This window comes from Harpia harpyja, chromosome 10 (genome assembly GCF_026419915.1).
Source record: "Harpia harpyja isolate bHarHar1 chromosome 10, bHarHar1 primary haplotype, whole genome shotgun sequence".
NCBI classification, from domain to species: domain Eukaryota; kingdom Metazoa; phylum Chordata; class Aves; order Accipitriformes; family Accipitridae; genus Harpia; species Harpia harpyja.
In genome coordinates, this window is record NC_068949.1 from 37,766,429 (window position 1) to 37,783,665 (window position 17,237).

General features: G+C 35.1%; 1 protein-coding gene across 4 annotated transcripts in view; it reads left to right on the forward strand.

Annotated features, from left to right (window-relative positions):
• ATRNL1 (attractin like 1) overlaps positions 1-17,237 on the forward strand; it is a 542,514-nt gene that overhangs the window by 81,762 nt on the left and 443,515 nt on the right. For all 4 annotated transcript variants that reach the window (XM_052798373.1, XM_052798374.1, XM_052798371.1 and 1 more), the window contains exons 9-10: positions 6,575-6,758; positions 10,715-10,869. In XM_052798373.1, the coding sequence (XP_052654333.1) occupies positions 6,575-6,758; positions 10,715-10,869 (339 nt within the window). The remainder of the gene's footprint in view (positions 1-6,574; positions 6,759-10,714; positions 10,870-17,237) is intronic.

A 17,237-nucleotide genomic window follows, 5' to 3' on the forward strand; every position in this document is an offset into this window, starting at 1 on the left:
AGATTTTATTGCTGGCCTTTTGGTTGAAATCTACTACTTGTTCCTATTTAAATTTTTTTTTAATGTTAAAGCTATGTTTGTGGAGGATTAATAAAACAGACTATAACTAAGCTTATATAAAACAAAGAAAGAAAAAAACCCCAAACCTTTCACACCATGGTGATAAGCTTTGAGTAGGAGAAAGCACTTATTTCTCTGGCAGTTATTATGGGTCTGAATTATTCTCAAGTTTTTATGTCTCCTTTCTCAGATGATCATTTTATCACATACTAGTGGGAAATTTAGTTTGTTAGAGAAAATATGCTTCACTTGCATCCAATATAAAGTAAACTTGTAACAAGATAGGGTATTACTGTGGATACCCAGTGATTTCAGTGAGTCTGCCCATGTGATGAAGGATTATTGGCACATGCAGGCTTTGTAGAACATGGTCTCTATGCTGTAATTGAACCATTTCTGTTGTGGACAATTCTCATGTTTCATTTTACCTCGTTGCATCTCTTTCCTTCCCCTTCCCTCTAAGTTAAATGAATTTTGTGGCAAGTTTTCCAGAATTCTGTGTCAGCTATAGCATTTATCTACAGTTTTGCAGCTGTAGGATCATTTTTGACCATAAAATTCCAGATGGTGGTTTGAACTAAGAATGGCTATGTTTTGGGGGGACTTTAGCAGCTCAGAATCCAAACTTAAAAGACATAGGAAGTGATAGGAGTATTGCTGTGAGCCCACCTGAATAGGAAAGAAAATTTGTTATAAGAAAGGGCTTCTGACGTTATGGAAAGAAAAATTAGAGTCCAATTTTCTCTCTCTCTGCTTGCTTTTAAAACATACATTGCCTTAACATTTCAGATTGTACTGCTTTATTCTTTCTAAATGTTATCAGCCATGGCTTTTAGTCCTAATGAAGGCTATTTTTCAAGCATTTACCAGATGCCTACTGAAAGAAAGAGGCATAGAAAGAGGCAATTTACCCTTTGGTTCATATGAATTGAAACCTCTAGTGATCCAGTCCTGTTAATGAACTTTGAACTTGATACATAGAATTTTGGTGCTAAAGCCTTCATTTGTTACGTGACCCTGACTTCCATGGGGTCTGGGTCAAGAAACATCTGAAAAAAGTTTTAATTATTTGTGGATTCCCTAGCTTTTTACATAGGTACGTAGTTCTTATTAACAAAACATATGAATCAAATGTATGCACGGTCTGAAATTTCCTGACATTGTCTGATTAGTGAAGAAAGTGATTTCTATCACAGTCAAATAAATTCTGGAAAAAATTGGACATGGTTTGCAGGCAGCTTTTTACCATGCAAAAGCACGGGAATTCATTTCTACTCCAAAGGTATGGTGGTTGTTGCAGGAACGAAACAGCTTCCTGTTGTCCTTCCTTGCTATACCTAGACTTACGACTTTTGAGGAACCAATAAATCCTGGTATGGGAATTGTGTGAATGATTTTACTAACTTGAACCATAAAGCTTTTCTGGGTTACTCCCCAGGGAAATTTATTTCCCTTTAGGTTAGCAATACCTCATAAACCTAAGAATCTCAATGTGAGTCTCAAGGTGAATATAATAATGGTGTTTTGTTTCAGCTGAGGTTTATAAAAGCTCCTTATATATTAAGAAACTTCTGAATAAGTCTTCTGTGATTTTTATTTTATTTTTTTTAGAAGACAGAGATTTGTTTGGATTAGCAGCATATCACTTTGGTTTTTAGGCTGAATTTTTTTTGTGACTTTATAAGTAGGTTATAGGTTACTTTTGATTAAAAATGTTTCTTTGAAATAGTGTTAAATGAAATGGCCTTATGATGTAACATGTATTCCCTCTTTTTTGTAAGTTAGCATAAGCTTCATGGTTGCTCAAAAAAATTTAAGTTTGTTACTGCAATGAATTGAAGATGGCACACTGACTTGTTTCTTGGACGTTCTGTTCCTTTTATCAAAGGTTGTATTGTGGCAAGGACAGATCAGGCCAATGTATCTATCATTCCTTGGATTTTTTTAGTGAATTTATTACTGCATATTAACCTTTTTTTTTTTTCCCCCCAAACATCTTTTTAGAAACAACTTTATCTCAAAATGCTATTTTAATTATTCTATTTTGAATGATAAAATTATTATTGCTCAAATTTACATTTTTCTTGATTTGGCCATCCTAATCAGTTTCATACAAAGAAATGAACTGAAAAAAAAAATAAAGAATAAGGTTTTGTCTCTTATTTCACTTGCTTTGCATTCCTTGATGATGGAATGGTGTTACATCTTTGGAAGTGATTAACTTCCTGTGAGCAAAAGGCCGGAATTTATCACCTTGGCCATCAAAATCAGTGCTTTTTAAATGTAAACACCATATCTTACATTTCCTTTCAAAAATATATGAGGATTAATCTTAAACAGTTTGGGTTTTCTTCACAGTGTCATTGGAAAATCAGTTATAATTTAGTGACTAGGCATCTTCTAAATCATAGCCTACCTTTATCAATGGTCAGTTTATATTCACTTGTTTTCTAGGTGATACATTATTTAATGTAAGCAGCTTGTCTCCCTTGCTAGAATTCTCTTTGAATTCTACTTTGAATTACATTTATAAATACCAATCCTCCCTTTTGCAAGACTAATTAAGGCAACCTCATCTATTCTGCTCTCATTCTAATAGTTAATCACTATACCTTTTCCACAAGGAGTTCACCTCTCCTGAACATGGATGATTAGAAAAGCCTTTGGGATATTCTAGGTTAGATTTCACCAGTGCCTGGCTAAATAACCTTAATCCTACTTTATTGGGAACACCTCACTTGGTAGGTAGTAGAATGATATTTGTACTGCATCCATGAGAAAGTCATGAATGGCTCATAGACTTTCTCTGATGAAGCAGTGCTCCTACTCATTCTTCTCAGTCATTATCAGCTGATGAGCTTCCATTTTATAGAAGTTCATATTGCTAATCCCAGTGCACAATATCTTTAAGTTATTGTTGAATTATGATCCATTTTTCTGGTAGCTAAGATTGTCCAGTTCAATCTGCATGTTTCTCTGCTGCTTCTGTGAATTGATAGTGTCTGAATTTATGCAATTATTACACCTTAAATTTGTGACAGTGGCATAAAATGCACCCATTCTGACCCTTAAGAAATCTCCCTAGTAATCCCAGCACCTCTCAACATTGTTCATTGCTGCTTCTTGTTCAGTGCCCCAATCCCATTGTGTTATAATGGTTTATTTAATAATTTCCCATTGTGACACTATAGTAAGGACATTACTGAAGCCCAGGTACTGAGAACACCTACTCTTCCTTCTGTAGATAATTGGTTTTTAGGTAAATGTGATGTAAATGGTTTGGTACATTTATATTGTCCAGTGAAACAGTTTCCCATTATTTCAACATTTTTTATTTATCCTTTTTTTTTAAAAAAACCTTTGTCCTAAACCTTTGCATATTACTGAGGTGAGATTAATGTCTGTAATTGTCCAGATCTTGTCTCTCTTCCCTCTGGTCTTCAATGTCAGCACTATGGTTGCTGTTCTTTGGTAATATCTGACCAGCTTTGTTTAAAATGCTTGCTGCTGGGCCTGCAATTTCACTTGCCATGCCTGTCAGAATTTTGGAATGGAGTCATACCCCCAGCTTCAGTACATTAAATTAATGAGTTTAGCTTCTATCTCAGCTGTAATTTCTTTTTCTGTTTATGTGTTTTTGTAGATGCCTTTTTTTCTTTTTTCTTTCACTTTGATCAGTCTCCTGGAAATGGTCGTGGTAAAGCTGGACATGAAACGTGTGATTCTGTTTGACAAAGGTGACCAGAATATTGCAGCCTGTAACTGTGTCCAGCTGTTTAGGATCCGCCAGATTTAATTATCTGAAGTTATCATAGTGACTTGCCTAAGCATTTCAAGAGGGACTTTATGTGGTAGAATTCTCTGGAAGATTGCCCAGATGTTGATGAAAAATGTCAAATTACAAATGAAAAGTAGAAGCCCCTATTACTGGAATGATTTTCTTCTTGTGATTTTTTTCAAAATTCATTTGACCTTATTTTTACAATATCTATTAGACTTACAAATTGAAATCTGGAAATAATAATAATAATAATATTAATAAAAATCCTATTTCCTTATTTCTGGTTTATTTATTCATAGACCTCTTTCTGTATTTGGCTTTTTAAGCTGTTGAGGATGCAGAGTTTTGCATGACTGATTTGGTCAATTGAATACTTCATCTGATCTAATGACAGAAAGAATGGGATCTCTTTGAGTATGAGAAGAGTTATGTAAATACATTCAATAAAAATTGCATTTCTGTTTAAGAAAAGAGATAGGTGAAGATCCATATCAATGAGTTGTTTAAAAAAACCAGATCATATGCATAGTAATGTCTTTAAATTCAGACAGAAGTGTATTTTTGTCTGAATGATGCAATATTCAAGATGCTGAAGAAGTGTGAAAGAGATCAAAACTGCATATATACATTTCAGTATTCAAAATTCAGGCAGCTCAACTAAAGTTTAGAATGGGAAATAAAAGGAGAAACTGTAATACTGCTTTTGACTTTTATTTCAGAAAGATGTTGCTGGACCTCTTTTCTCAAATTTAGGTATTTATCCATACCATGTGGTTTTTATGCAAGAAGGAACAGCTATTCATATTTCTGTGCAAGTCATGTAAAGCTATGCAATATACAATTTTACTGTGACAGTGTTCCAAATGCTACATAAACCAGTCAGATATAAATGCAAAATATTCTATTACGCATATGATCAACACCATTGTGTAAATTTATGTGGAGAAATAGTCATTTTTCCCTGAAAAGCATATATGCCAATCTTTAGGACTGATGACTGTTTAAATGAAAAAATGAGGATGGTATTGGTGACAGAAAGGTGTATCTGCAGGTTGACTCCTCGCGAACCCTCTTACATAAATTGTATCAAGTAAATCTATTTGTTAGCAAGGTAATATGTATGTAAAATACAGTTTTACATTTTGTAAAGTACAAATTTGATATTTGTGTTCACAGTTGCAGTTCTTAATAGCTTGATAATATCTAACATAGAGATTGGAATAAAATACTAGTTACATTACACCACATGTAAATAATAAAAATGTACTGTGTCAGATATGAATGCTGGTATTTGTGTAATACACTATTTATACACACAAAAAATCAGCACAAGTCTTCCAGTTTAATCTATGCTTTATAACTTGCTATAAACACTTGTTACTGAGAAAAATGTAACTAGCTTATAGAGGCAGTGCCTGGAAACCATTTAATGAAAGTAGAATAACAGTAATAACTGAAAGTCATGAGTCTATTCACTAAAAAGAAGAATGCAGAGGAAAAAGAGGTAATCTTAAACTACCTACATAATATCAGATAAAAATTGAGATGGAATTTAAACTAACTTTCAGATGAAGCAGAGTGTATGGTGTTGTGTGCTAGCCTTCGATAAATAACTTTATAATGGCAGCCAATTTAGGTTAAGAATTAGGAGACTGCTCCATTTTGGAAGTCCTTGTCCACGCTTTCTATTCTTCTGACATAATCTTCAAGAGGCTGTAAGTAAATTATTTCTTCCACTTCACATCCATAGAACTGGCTGTGTAATCCTCATAGGCTCTTTTGAACAGGCTGGTTTCTACAGGAAATATTACCTCCTGGCTTGCTCTTTTTGTGACTTACGTCATCAGCTGGGAAGATGGAGGGGAAAAAATTGGGAAATTTCAGGGCCACAGGCAACAAGGATTCACTTAACCTCTCTGTCTTTTTTTACTGCTATGGTAAAATATTTTCCAATTGTGTTTTATTCTTCAGTCATAACAGCTATTGTGAATGGTTTTATTTGGTGTCTCTTTGCAGTTATTAATGATGTGATGTAAAATGTGGATTTAAGTGCCAGTTTAATGAGCTGCTATCAAATTATCCTTCTGTGAGTTTTCAGCAACTGAGTAGGTATATTTGCAGTTAAATAACTAAGAAACAGTAGTTAGAAACTGATTTTAGCTCAATAATTTTACAGTTTAGTAGCAAAGTGTCTGTCTGTTTCCATGTGTACTTCGAGCTACCTTACGTTACATGCTTCTCACAACTCACAGCAGTTCAGTTTCTGCCAAGCTTCTCCAGACAGTTTCCCTGTTGATTGAGTACAGGTGTTCCTAATGCAGCTGAAGTAGCTGGAGCACTGAATTCTCATCAGCCATCTCTGGTGGGACATAATTAAGGTTGACAGAGAATTAATCGTAACTCTTAATTTCATATTTTCCAAAAGGTTTGGGCTTTTTTTTTTTTGGTTTTGTGTGTGTGCTGAACTCGCACATGGGAGAGTATGAGATACTGCCTGGCACCTGTAACAGTGATGTATTTGGGATTTCATCAAGAATAGCAGATAATAGTTTAATAACATTATCCATTTGAAGATATTTTGATACATTGGTATAAAATTACTTCTTAAAACAAATCCTAGTTATTGCTGTATTTAGAATTATAGTGAAAATTATTTTGTATACTTAAAACTCCTAGTATTGTGCGTTAGCAATAGTAAGCCTTAAACCTATGTCTTTTGTACATTTGTTCCAGGGTCTAATTCTTGGCTCGTACCAGAAACAAAAGGAGCAATTGTGCAAGGTGGATATGGCCATACTAGTGTCTATGATGAACTGACAAAATCTGTTTATGTCCATGGTGGGTACAAAGCATTACCTGGCAATAAATATGGATTGGTGGATGATCTTTACAGATATGAAGTTAATACTCGGACATGGTAAGTGGGATTTATAAGGTAGGAAAAGAAGTTATTTGTTACTGAAAAAGACAACATAAGCATAGAGTAGGGTAGAATAAGGTTCTAGTAGTTACGTAGGCACCTCTATATCCTTTGCATGTTGCAGAACAGTACGTTCTCTGCAACAAAATGGAAGAATTGTGGTGAGGGATTAGTCTTTAGCCAGTGGATTAATGGAGCTACAGATCAAAGGAATGGCAGGGACGAAGCTTTGCACATGTTCTACAAATGAAGAAAAGTTTCTCCTATCCAGGCATAACCACTATGCAGAAATAGTACACGTGTGTTGTTTCCGCATGGTATGAATATAGTGCTGATGCACATTCAAGTACCTGTTATTTATGTAAATAGAGAAATCTAATAACTGTGGAAGGCTATTTTTCACAAAACTATCAGAAATAAGAGAGAAAATTTCTGGTATTGTATAGGGATCCTTAGTTATTAATGTTCTTGATGTTTATTTTTTGTCAGTTCCTTGTCCCTCAAGTTTATTGTAACTTATGAATGCTACTTGTATGTTATGTACAGAAAGTGACCTTAAATGTTTTTTCTTATCTTAGAGATGATTTGAGATCAAGAACCATTTCTTGGAACATTTTATTCTTGCAATTTAATATTTGTGTTGAGCACTAATGGCTTAACTTTAAGCACACAAGACTTGCTCTCAGATGTTGGAAACATGTGGGTTTGATTTCACTGAGTCTCTTGATTTTGAACGCCACTAACTCATGGCACATGGAAACATTATTACATGATTTTTTTGTCCCTTTTAATGTATTTTTAATGCTTCCTTATTATACTCTATTCTTGGAAAAAAACGTTATTGTATACTTTGATGGTCCTGTTCAACAATATAATAATAATTATTGGAAGGTTTTTTTATTCATTATTCATACAAAACCTAGTAATGAATGCTTGTATCTCCTCTATACTAATGTGGCATTCTCTGCAGCTTGTGGAGAACTTTTTTTTATTCATGAGTATTACACTGGAAGTTAATTGTACTATGGGAGTGAAAACTGGCTGAGGATGGGGTAATGACACTTACGTAGTAATAAAATCTTTGCTGTCTCTGTGACATCTTATAATCAGTATTCAAAGCACTCAGTGAGGCAACTGAGCCTGAACGTGCCACTGGCTAGGTGGGGTATGAGGAAGAGGTGGAACCACAATGGCTTTCTCATGCCCATATACGTAGCTTTTTTCACACTTGCATTTGCTTGTCATCGCTGTCTCTGCTTTTCTATTGCACTCACTCTCTGTTTCTCTGTGTGATCTGGCTGAGGTTCATATGCTTCACTAAGTCGTGGTATACAAAGCTGATTACTTATTTTATTCAGTGGCCTGTGGGTTTTTATTTCTTCATATCAATTAGGCATAAGCTTTGTTTCTTGGAATGTGAGGGGGTGACATTTTAATTCCTCATGTGAACATTCTTTCTAACACATGATGGAGAATTACAGTGTTTGTAATACCTGCATTGCTTTGCATTACTTGCATGCTGCTGCAGTGGGCAACTGGGGGACAATGTGGTGCTGGTCTTAGATAATGGCCTGAAACAGTGGAAGCACCTGCTGGCTCCTGGGTATTTCTATTACCATTGAAATACCATGCTGCTGCATGCAATGCTTGGCATAATTATAGTTAACATGGACTAATGTTTGCAGATACACGTGTATGTGCATAAATAATGAGTTCAGTGTAAAGTGTGCTGAGACTCTTGCATAATTTGCCTGGGGTTTATATGTGCTGGAGAGTTCTGAAGATTGTTCTCATCAGTGATGCTAATGAATAGTGAAAAATATGGCCAAATTAACAAACTTGGTCTGTATTGCACTTCCACTTCTGCTGGATCTTGGGGAAAATTTACTGTTACCACGAGGGATGAAACTCAGCACACAATATGCAGAAATTAGGGGGACCAAAACCCATGTACAATGTGGGGACCAGGGCTGGGGCAATGCAGTTGGGTGACAAGTGGAAAAGTGAGTAGCCCAAAGAAAAACTGCAGGGATTGCTGTTATATACACTGTGGAGAGTCCTTGGTTTTCTCCAGAACAGTGTACTGTTCTTTAGGCCTTTAGTGATCAAGACAACTATTTGTAGACAGCTGCAAGGCAGTATAATCAACACAGAGCCTAGTGTATAGCAATTAATGTAAATTAGGAGATAGGGGCTGTAGAAAACTGGTGAAGCAAAAGACAGAAAGAAATCTATAGTCCTAATGGAATAAGGACAATGTGTTCTTATATTATCATTCTTTCAACTCATAGCAGCAGTATTCCTCTATTAGTAGTTGAAAATAACTGTTGAAAATAATGTCTTGTTCTATTTCCCTGTCATTCCTCATTTTGTATGTTGCTAGCTGATGAGTTGAAACCAAATATCACGTTTTTTCTGGGTAGGTACCATAAGTATCCTGTATCAAGCTAATTCCTGGTTACAAAACCACATGTACGTGGTGCTCTGTTTTCAAATCAGAAATACAGAACAAAAATGCAAGTATGCTGGTGGCTTGAAGGAATTATCGTATTTTTAAGCAATAATAAAAAAAAATCTCATTTACTTTCATTTAGTCTTTGTTATTTCCTTTGATGTTACTTTCTAGGAGTAGGGGGCAATTTATTTAAATAGCAATATGAGAACTTTAGGTTTAATGCCTTCCTCTCAGCTTGTTTAAACATATGATCTCTTATCACTTAAAATCTATTGATTGATTTACATAAATAATAAAAAAAATTGATATTGTTTTGACATCATGATGTCAAAACAATAAGACATACTTGAAAACCTCTCCCCCAAACCCTATGATGATGTAAAAATATTGAACATTATCAGTGTGATCTGAAAGAGACAGTATTATTCAATCAGAAGGAAAGATTGTCAAGTCAGTATGTTCGTTAGGAAATGAATGACAAAACAGTTTAATTGTAAGTATGAGCAGTGTGCAGTAAGACAAGTGAAAGTGAGACTCTAAACTCAAACTGTTAGATTACTGAGACAAGTAAAAGGTTGTTAGGGGAATGTAAATAATATTCTGTACTGGTGATCTAATCAGCTCTTCACAAACATGTTTACAGCTGGTCTACTTAACTAATTCAAGCTGGCAAAACCCACAAATGGTTACTCTCTCCCTTGGTAAGATTTATTTACTGTGATTGAATCAAGTTTGTATTCTGTTCTTTCTACTAGCCCCACACCTGCCACTTTAAAACTGTAGTATTGATAGCTCTTGGCTACTGGTGGGCCCATGTTACTGCTCTGGCACAAAGCAGACCACACAGACACAAGCTAAAATGAACGAAGAGAGATCAAAGACTCAATGTGCGTGGAATTTTTTTTTTTTTGGTACTGAAATTCTGTATGTTTGAGTTTGCCAGCCTGAATATATTTATGAAGCAGTGCAAGTGTTTTTTGATTTCTACCGTTTCTTTTACACGTCTGAGTGTTCAATTAATAAAAAAAAAAAAAAAAGCTCCTACTTTCCCAATACTTAGGATGGTTTAAAGATTCTTTTAGCCTTCAAAAGATTTCTTTATTGCATTTCTTGAACAAAAACCCGACATGGCTAAGGATGTGTAAGAATAGGAATTAATAATATGAATGGGTTTTCATTCAGTTTTGAGTAAAATTTACCATATCATTAATCACTTCTGAAGAATGTAAACATGATACAATTTATTTCAGATACATTGACAAACTGTTTTTTTAATAAAAAAAAGCATGACATTTGAAATGAATGCTAAATATATTTGTTGTAACATGAGAAAATTCATAATCTTAGAAACAATCTGAATACATTTAATCATTTTTACTGAGTAATAGCTTTAGTGTTTTCCTTGTATTTTATATTGTTTTCATCTATAAATTTTCTTGATGCGTGTATACAGTTTATCACATGTTAGTATGTATTAATTTGTTCTTATATATTGTAGGACTATTTTGAAAGAGAGTGGTTTTGCAAGATATCTTCATTCAGCTGTTTTAATCAATGGAGCTATGCTCATTTTTGGTGGAAACACTCATAATGATACTTCCCTGAGTAATGGTGCAAAGTGTTTTTCTGCTGACTTTCTTGCATATGATATAGGTATGTATTGTATTGTATTGTATTTTTCTCATTTGGGTTTTAAATACCACAGTGTTTCTTTCTCAAGTCTAGCTAATCTGATTCTTTAAAGTCTTGATCCCGAACACCTTCAAGTTATTTATGAATTATGTTGTAAAATTAAAAACAGGCTTCTCTTCCATAATATTCTTAAGTTTTTGGTTTGTGGGACAAAGCGTAGTAGCTAAAATGATCAATTTCAAAAAATGTGCCTAATACTGTCTTATATGAATGACGGATATGTTGCTAGATGAATTGCAAGAGTTTGGTGCATTTTGGTGCTAAGTGTGTTGAACAGAGACCCTAGTGGTTATTACCTCCAAGTGTTGATTTATTTTTGATACTGAATATCTACATAGTACTAATAAAATATGATGCTGGAATTTAAAAAACCAGAACTCCCCAAAACTCCAACCCACAACCCTGCCCCCCCAACCTGAAACCAAAACATTTCCCCACAAGTAACACTTGAGAGGTTCCTAAAAAGGTTTGGAGTTGGTGGCAGTTTGGAAAATGCATTGCTCAGTGCTTATATCAAGGCATCACAGTGAGTCTGAATTGAAAATCAGGGAGTGGAGAAGCCAAGGTAGGCAGCAGTCTGAAAGGTGAGGCAGGGGTAGTCAGGTGGTGATGCTTAGGAAACTAAGAAAGGTTCAGCTGCCACAAGCTGAAGAGCAATGTGGAAACATAGGAAGTCCACACCACAAGAAGCAGAGCATAGAGAAATGGCCTCTTGGGAGACTGATTGTGGTATAGCTGGCTGTAGCTGAATGGATACAGGATTTTGATGGATAGCTTCCTTTGACAAATTGCCCTCCCTGCTCCTACCTTTTAATATGCATTTCAGGTCAGAGTATTAATTAAAAGATTCCTGCCTTTGAGACTGAAGTACATGATCAGGATAACTACCTCGGTATATGTCTGTTTCACATGGAGCAATACCTCACCCACAGTCTAGCATGAGCAGTCTTGCTGAGTGGGAGGAAAATTCTGGGGGTTACTCCCTCATATAGATTAATGGGATAACTACATTAAATGAGTCAGGGCAATAATAGGCTGTGGAATACTTTTGCAATATTACATTAAGGATAAACTGTGTTTCCATGGACAACAGCACAATGAAAAAGGCTAAGCTATTTGTGCTTAGTTAGATGGGACAGAAAATAGTCTTAGGAGGATGGTGCTAAAAAAAAAGTTTACTTCTGAAGCACCAAAGCCTGCTAGCATGCAGTACAAGTTTCAAAATACAGAATTCATTCCCAGTTACCCAAGTTCAAAAGTAGAAGTGAATAGTAACAAAAGAACCTCACAAAACTTTGCTGACAACCTGTTGGGAGGAGGCCGTACTGTCATTCAGGGAGAAGAGATGATTGGAAATGACAGTCCACCTGAGAGAACATTTAATGGAACAAGGTGCAAGTCATACACTTAGGAAATGAAAAGAATTTTCTCCTACAAACTGAAGGAAATGACAGTGGCTTGTGTGTCCAAGTCCAGAGTGGCATGTGACTGTGGAAGTGGCCTATGCGGTCCTAATGAAAAGGAGAAAGAAGCATCGATGGCATTCTCCAGGCCCTAGATATTTTTGTAGAATTTTGGCAACACACATTTAAGACAGACAAACTCAAACAGGGCCCTGCATGGCAAGTGGTATTAAGGTTGACTGAAGCATGAGGAACCTGTAGGAGATAATAGAAAGATGTGTGATATATTTAATTTCACAGCAGAGTAGCTGAGACCAGAAAAGATTGTTGTTTATATGATAAGAATACACTTTGGAGGAAAACTGTTTAAGGTGAAAGACAGTCTGGAGACAAGACTAGGTGGGTGTAAGCTTTCAGTCTGTAGAATGGTTCCAACCATTAGAGCTGTGCAGGTATGGAAAAACCTCCCTATATGATTGTGGAGGCTGTAAATCTAGGGCAATTTAATGAGTCCATAATCTGTTTCCTGTCTTGTTTATTGCCACTGCTATTCTTACCATAAATAGTTTTTCCCTAATGTTCATGTCCGTATTTTATGCATAGGCTGCAAATATAAACACACAGGTCATATTTGGGCCAAAAACACAGCCACTTCTCCTGGGAGCTAAAAATGGGGAAATGTGTCAGAGCAGTCTGGGAAATGGACTTGTACATGATCCTGTAAAGAATAGCCTGTGGATAGTGCCTGGATCTATTTTTGGCAAGCGTTTATCAGCTGACTCAGTGGTAGGGAGGGTGAGACATGATCTGTTTTATAGGACTAGTTGATGGCTCTTTATGGCTTTCTGTATAGGTATCAATGCAATGTGTTTGCTTTCATGCAAAAATAATCAGTAAATTAAGTACATGGAACATATATGTGTTATTTCCTGCGAGTTTCACCGAGTGTGTGAATAATGCTTTTTCAGAACAGTTAAATTTTTTTTACTGTATCCCTATATTACATATTCTGTAGCTTCTTGTAGGCATCTGATGGTGTAAGCTATTGATTTTGCTCTCACTTCAGTTTGCATCTGGTTTTAATTTTTAATGAATAAGAACTCCCTCATCATTTTAGAGGATAATATTACTTATTGGTCTACATTTATTTGTAGACTGTGCACCTGAGAATCAATAGTATGAGTCCCAGGATCTGAATAAGTGTAACTTTCTGACTTTCAAGCACCAGGAGTTTTTTATCCTACTTCATGAAAATGTTGTGTGCTGTGTGGTGTTGTGGTGTTTTTTTTTTTTTTTTTTTTTAAGGTGGAACAATATTTTGGTTTTTCTAGCTGATTACAATATTTAATACAATATCTGAATTTTCTTGCAAGTCACATCCTCCATGTGTTATCAAACTGATGAAGTACAAAAGAAATGGATGTAGTAATTACCCTTAAAAAAAATTTTAAATCTGTGAAGATTGATTTGATTCAGACTTAATCTTCTGTATTATTCATTTCATGAAATAAAAAATGCAATCTCACAGTACACATTAGGTAAAGACATACTTTTTCAGAAAACAGTAAATACTTATTTTACTAAAAATTAAATAATTATTGAATGGGTATATTTCAGAATTTTATTTACTTTGTATCATGAGTATTTGAACAATACTTGGAAGAAAAAATGTATGATGCTATCAGTATCATGTTTCCTAGATACCTTGCAATTGATGGAGTGTTATGCTCCATCTTGTAAAAAATGGGTCCTGTCTGGAAACCAGCTGAATCCTGGAGATAGAGCCTATACTATTTATGTTCAAGTTGGGCTATAGAGTACTCCTGATTATATCTCTTATTATATGTGACATAGTCTTATGGATAGATTGCCTCAGCTTTTTTTTATCTATGAAAATGCTTACTGTTTTTCATATTAATGTGAAATAACTATTTGGGGGGATTAATCTCAGTTAAGTTTAGCTGTCTAAAATGTTGGTTTCTAATACGATCTGGTAATACAGAGTCCTCCTCTAGTCAATGGAGGGAGATAAGTATCTCCAGAGAGCAATTAATTTTACCAAGCCTAGGACAGAGTTGCTCTTTTTTTCTTCTTTTGTGGAATCAGTCATTACTCTCTAGGTACTGAACTTGGTCTACATGCATAAGTTTCAGACAGTTAAATGTAAGTGTCATGAGCCAAGAGCTCAATTCAGTCATTTTAAATGCTTACTGCATCTGAATATATTTGGTAAAGCTGAAGACTCAAGAGATCTGGAGATGTTATAAATACTATTATGATGCTCTAATTTTCATAGTTTAATATTGTTCGGTGTATTTACTTAAATAGCAGTAAACATATTTAGATGATAAGTCTGCTGCATAAAATGACCTTTAGAAACCTGGCCTTTGGTATGCTTTTGTCCTCCTCTGATATTTTACCACTAGACTTGCTGCCAAGTTGCTCTGGCAGCTCCTTAAAGATCCACAAATGGTTATCCTCATAGAGGTGAGCTGTTTTCCAACCGTGCTGTTATTGCTTACATTATGCTGAAAAAGGAACCTTGGCAATAGGGACAGAGCTACTGCTGGGCTCAGTCTTGGATGCTGTGGTTGACCTGCAGTTTTCTGAGTGATGTTGGTTATGACTTTTCTTTATCTACTGGTCACTGGAGTGCCATAGTTAGCTGTTCAGTATGTAAAAAAGTAGCTGAAGGACTTCAGCTGGTGAGATCCTGCCTATTATGGATGTAATGTCAGTGTTCAGTCTAGGATCTTTACTCAATTCTTCCATTATAGCATTTTGAAAGATACTTGCAGCAGTTTTCTCATTCAGAAAAGGAATTCAAATAGATGTATATAGCAAAAAAACCATAAGCACTGCGTATGAAAATCTATGCTCTGTGACAGCTCTTTGGAAATCAGTGAGCTACATATGCAAAGGACAGTTTGTGTATAGTCATCATACATAATAATGACAGTTAATACAAACTGGGATATGTATGTATGAAAAACTGGCTGCATGCTTTTAATTAACTAATAGGGATTTATCTTTCAAAATGAGATATTATCTTGTTCTTCAGTCTTTGCTGTGTAATTGAGAAACTATATATTAGGACCTGTACCCCGAGTTCTCCCAATTCCTTAGCACTACTTTGTAATATATAAAAATTGCATACCTTTGGGAGACTGAGACATGGTAGAAAAAGTAGATAATCACCACTGACTTTGGATTCTACAAATTGCTTAGATCCCACAGAGATTAGTTTAAATAAATGTGTTATAGAACTAGAGAGGAAGCATGACACGCGTTAGTATTGATGTTTTGCTTATGTTTTCTTCTTGGTACAAAGTTTGATGTTAGTTCAGTCTGCTTTTTTGTCTTCAGGAACAAAATCACACAAGTTGGTTACTGCTGGCCTCAAGTTTATCACTGTGTTTTCTGCCTACACAGTGGAAGAGCGGTTCAACCAGGCTAGTGTGCTGGGGAGTTTTTTCTGAATACTTGATTAATTTAATTATGTACATCATATTAGGAATAGAATACACTTCAGAGAGAAACCATGATGATGTGTCTACCGTACAAAGTTCTAGTCCCACTCCTGCTCCAAACAAAGTATTATTGTTTTGCAGAAGTTAGTCTAATGAGTACACATCTCAATAACTGGGCTGAATTCTGTGGAAGGATGAGAGCAGTGAAAAAAAATAAAATTTCATGCAAAGTAGTTCTTAATTTTTTAAACATTTATAAACAAAATAAAACCACTTCATGAAGGCATCTCATTCTTTGGCCATGACTAAGGATTATATGGTGCAAGTTAGGAAAATTTGAGAACATTCTTTATACATGCATTTACATGAATTTAAGCAAAAATAGCATACTTGAATCAGCTATCAAATGGGCTCCAGTGTAATCAAAATGAGCTAAAAACTATTATGGATTCTTCTTGCTGCTATTGGCCTTCTGGTTTTGCAACAGTCATGGAAAACCCTCCCAGAGAAAATAGAACTCTGTAGTATTGTCCTGAAAAATGCCAGAAGTTACACTGTGAATATTCAGTCATACTCTGTCTTCTGGGCTATATCAACAACCAGCTTTTTGGAACAAGATTATGTCTGGTGACCAGATTTGGAGCAAGAATCCTACCTTGCTCTGTTCTCTGCTGTAGGCTTGGGAAGAAAAGAGGGGTGCAGCATTACAGTTTTGTTTCTTCACTTTTATTCTCAATCTTTGTACCTGGTATGAAGGTTTAAAAAACACATCATGTGTGTGTCTTCCTTATGCTGCCCTACAATTAATGTCACAGTGCTGATAAATGTATTCTATAAATTTGATTTACAATTTGTATGACATTAGCATTACTGGAAATCTTTTCTCTTTCTAAATGTGTAGATGGGTAGTTGGAAGGTCATGTCCATGTGGGTTTTAATTTTCTGAAGGAGAGCTCAATTTTCATGCTGGGGAACCTGTTGAAGTACTACTTAAAACTAAAATAACCCAACCACCACACTATGTATTTCTATATGTATATGCATTAAATACATATTTATATGTATGTATATATGCAAATGTGCAAATGTGCATGTTGAAGAACATGTTTTCAGCCCACCTGGAGATAAAAAATTTCAAAGCTGTACTCTAAGACTTTAGGATAGATTTTTGAAGTATTACTTTGGGTTAATAAGACCCCCTTTTCTTTTTTTTTTCTTTTCTTTTTTTTTCTTTTCTTTTTTTTTTTTTTTTTGTAATTGTAAAACCATGATACAAGAGCTCCCCATGCTTAAAAGTCTTGCATTTCTATTCCAATCAGAGCTTAGGAAAGTAATTTAGATTATATTTTATGAGTATTCAAATGCAAACTTTGCAGATAAAAATAGATTGTTTGGACACACAGAATCAGAATTAAAACAGAGATTCTAACTACTGAGACCAGTATATAACAACAAC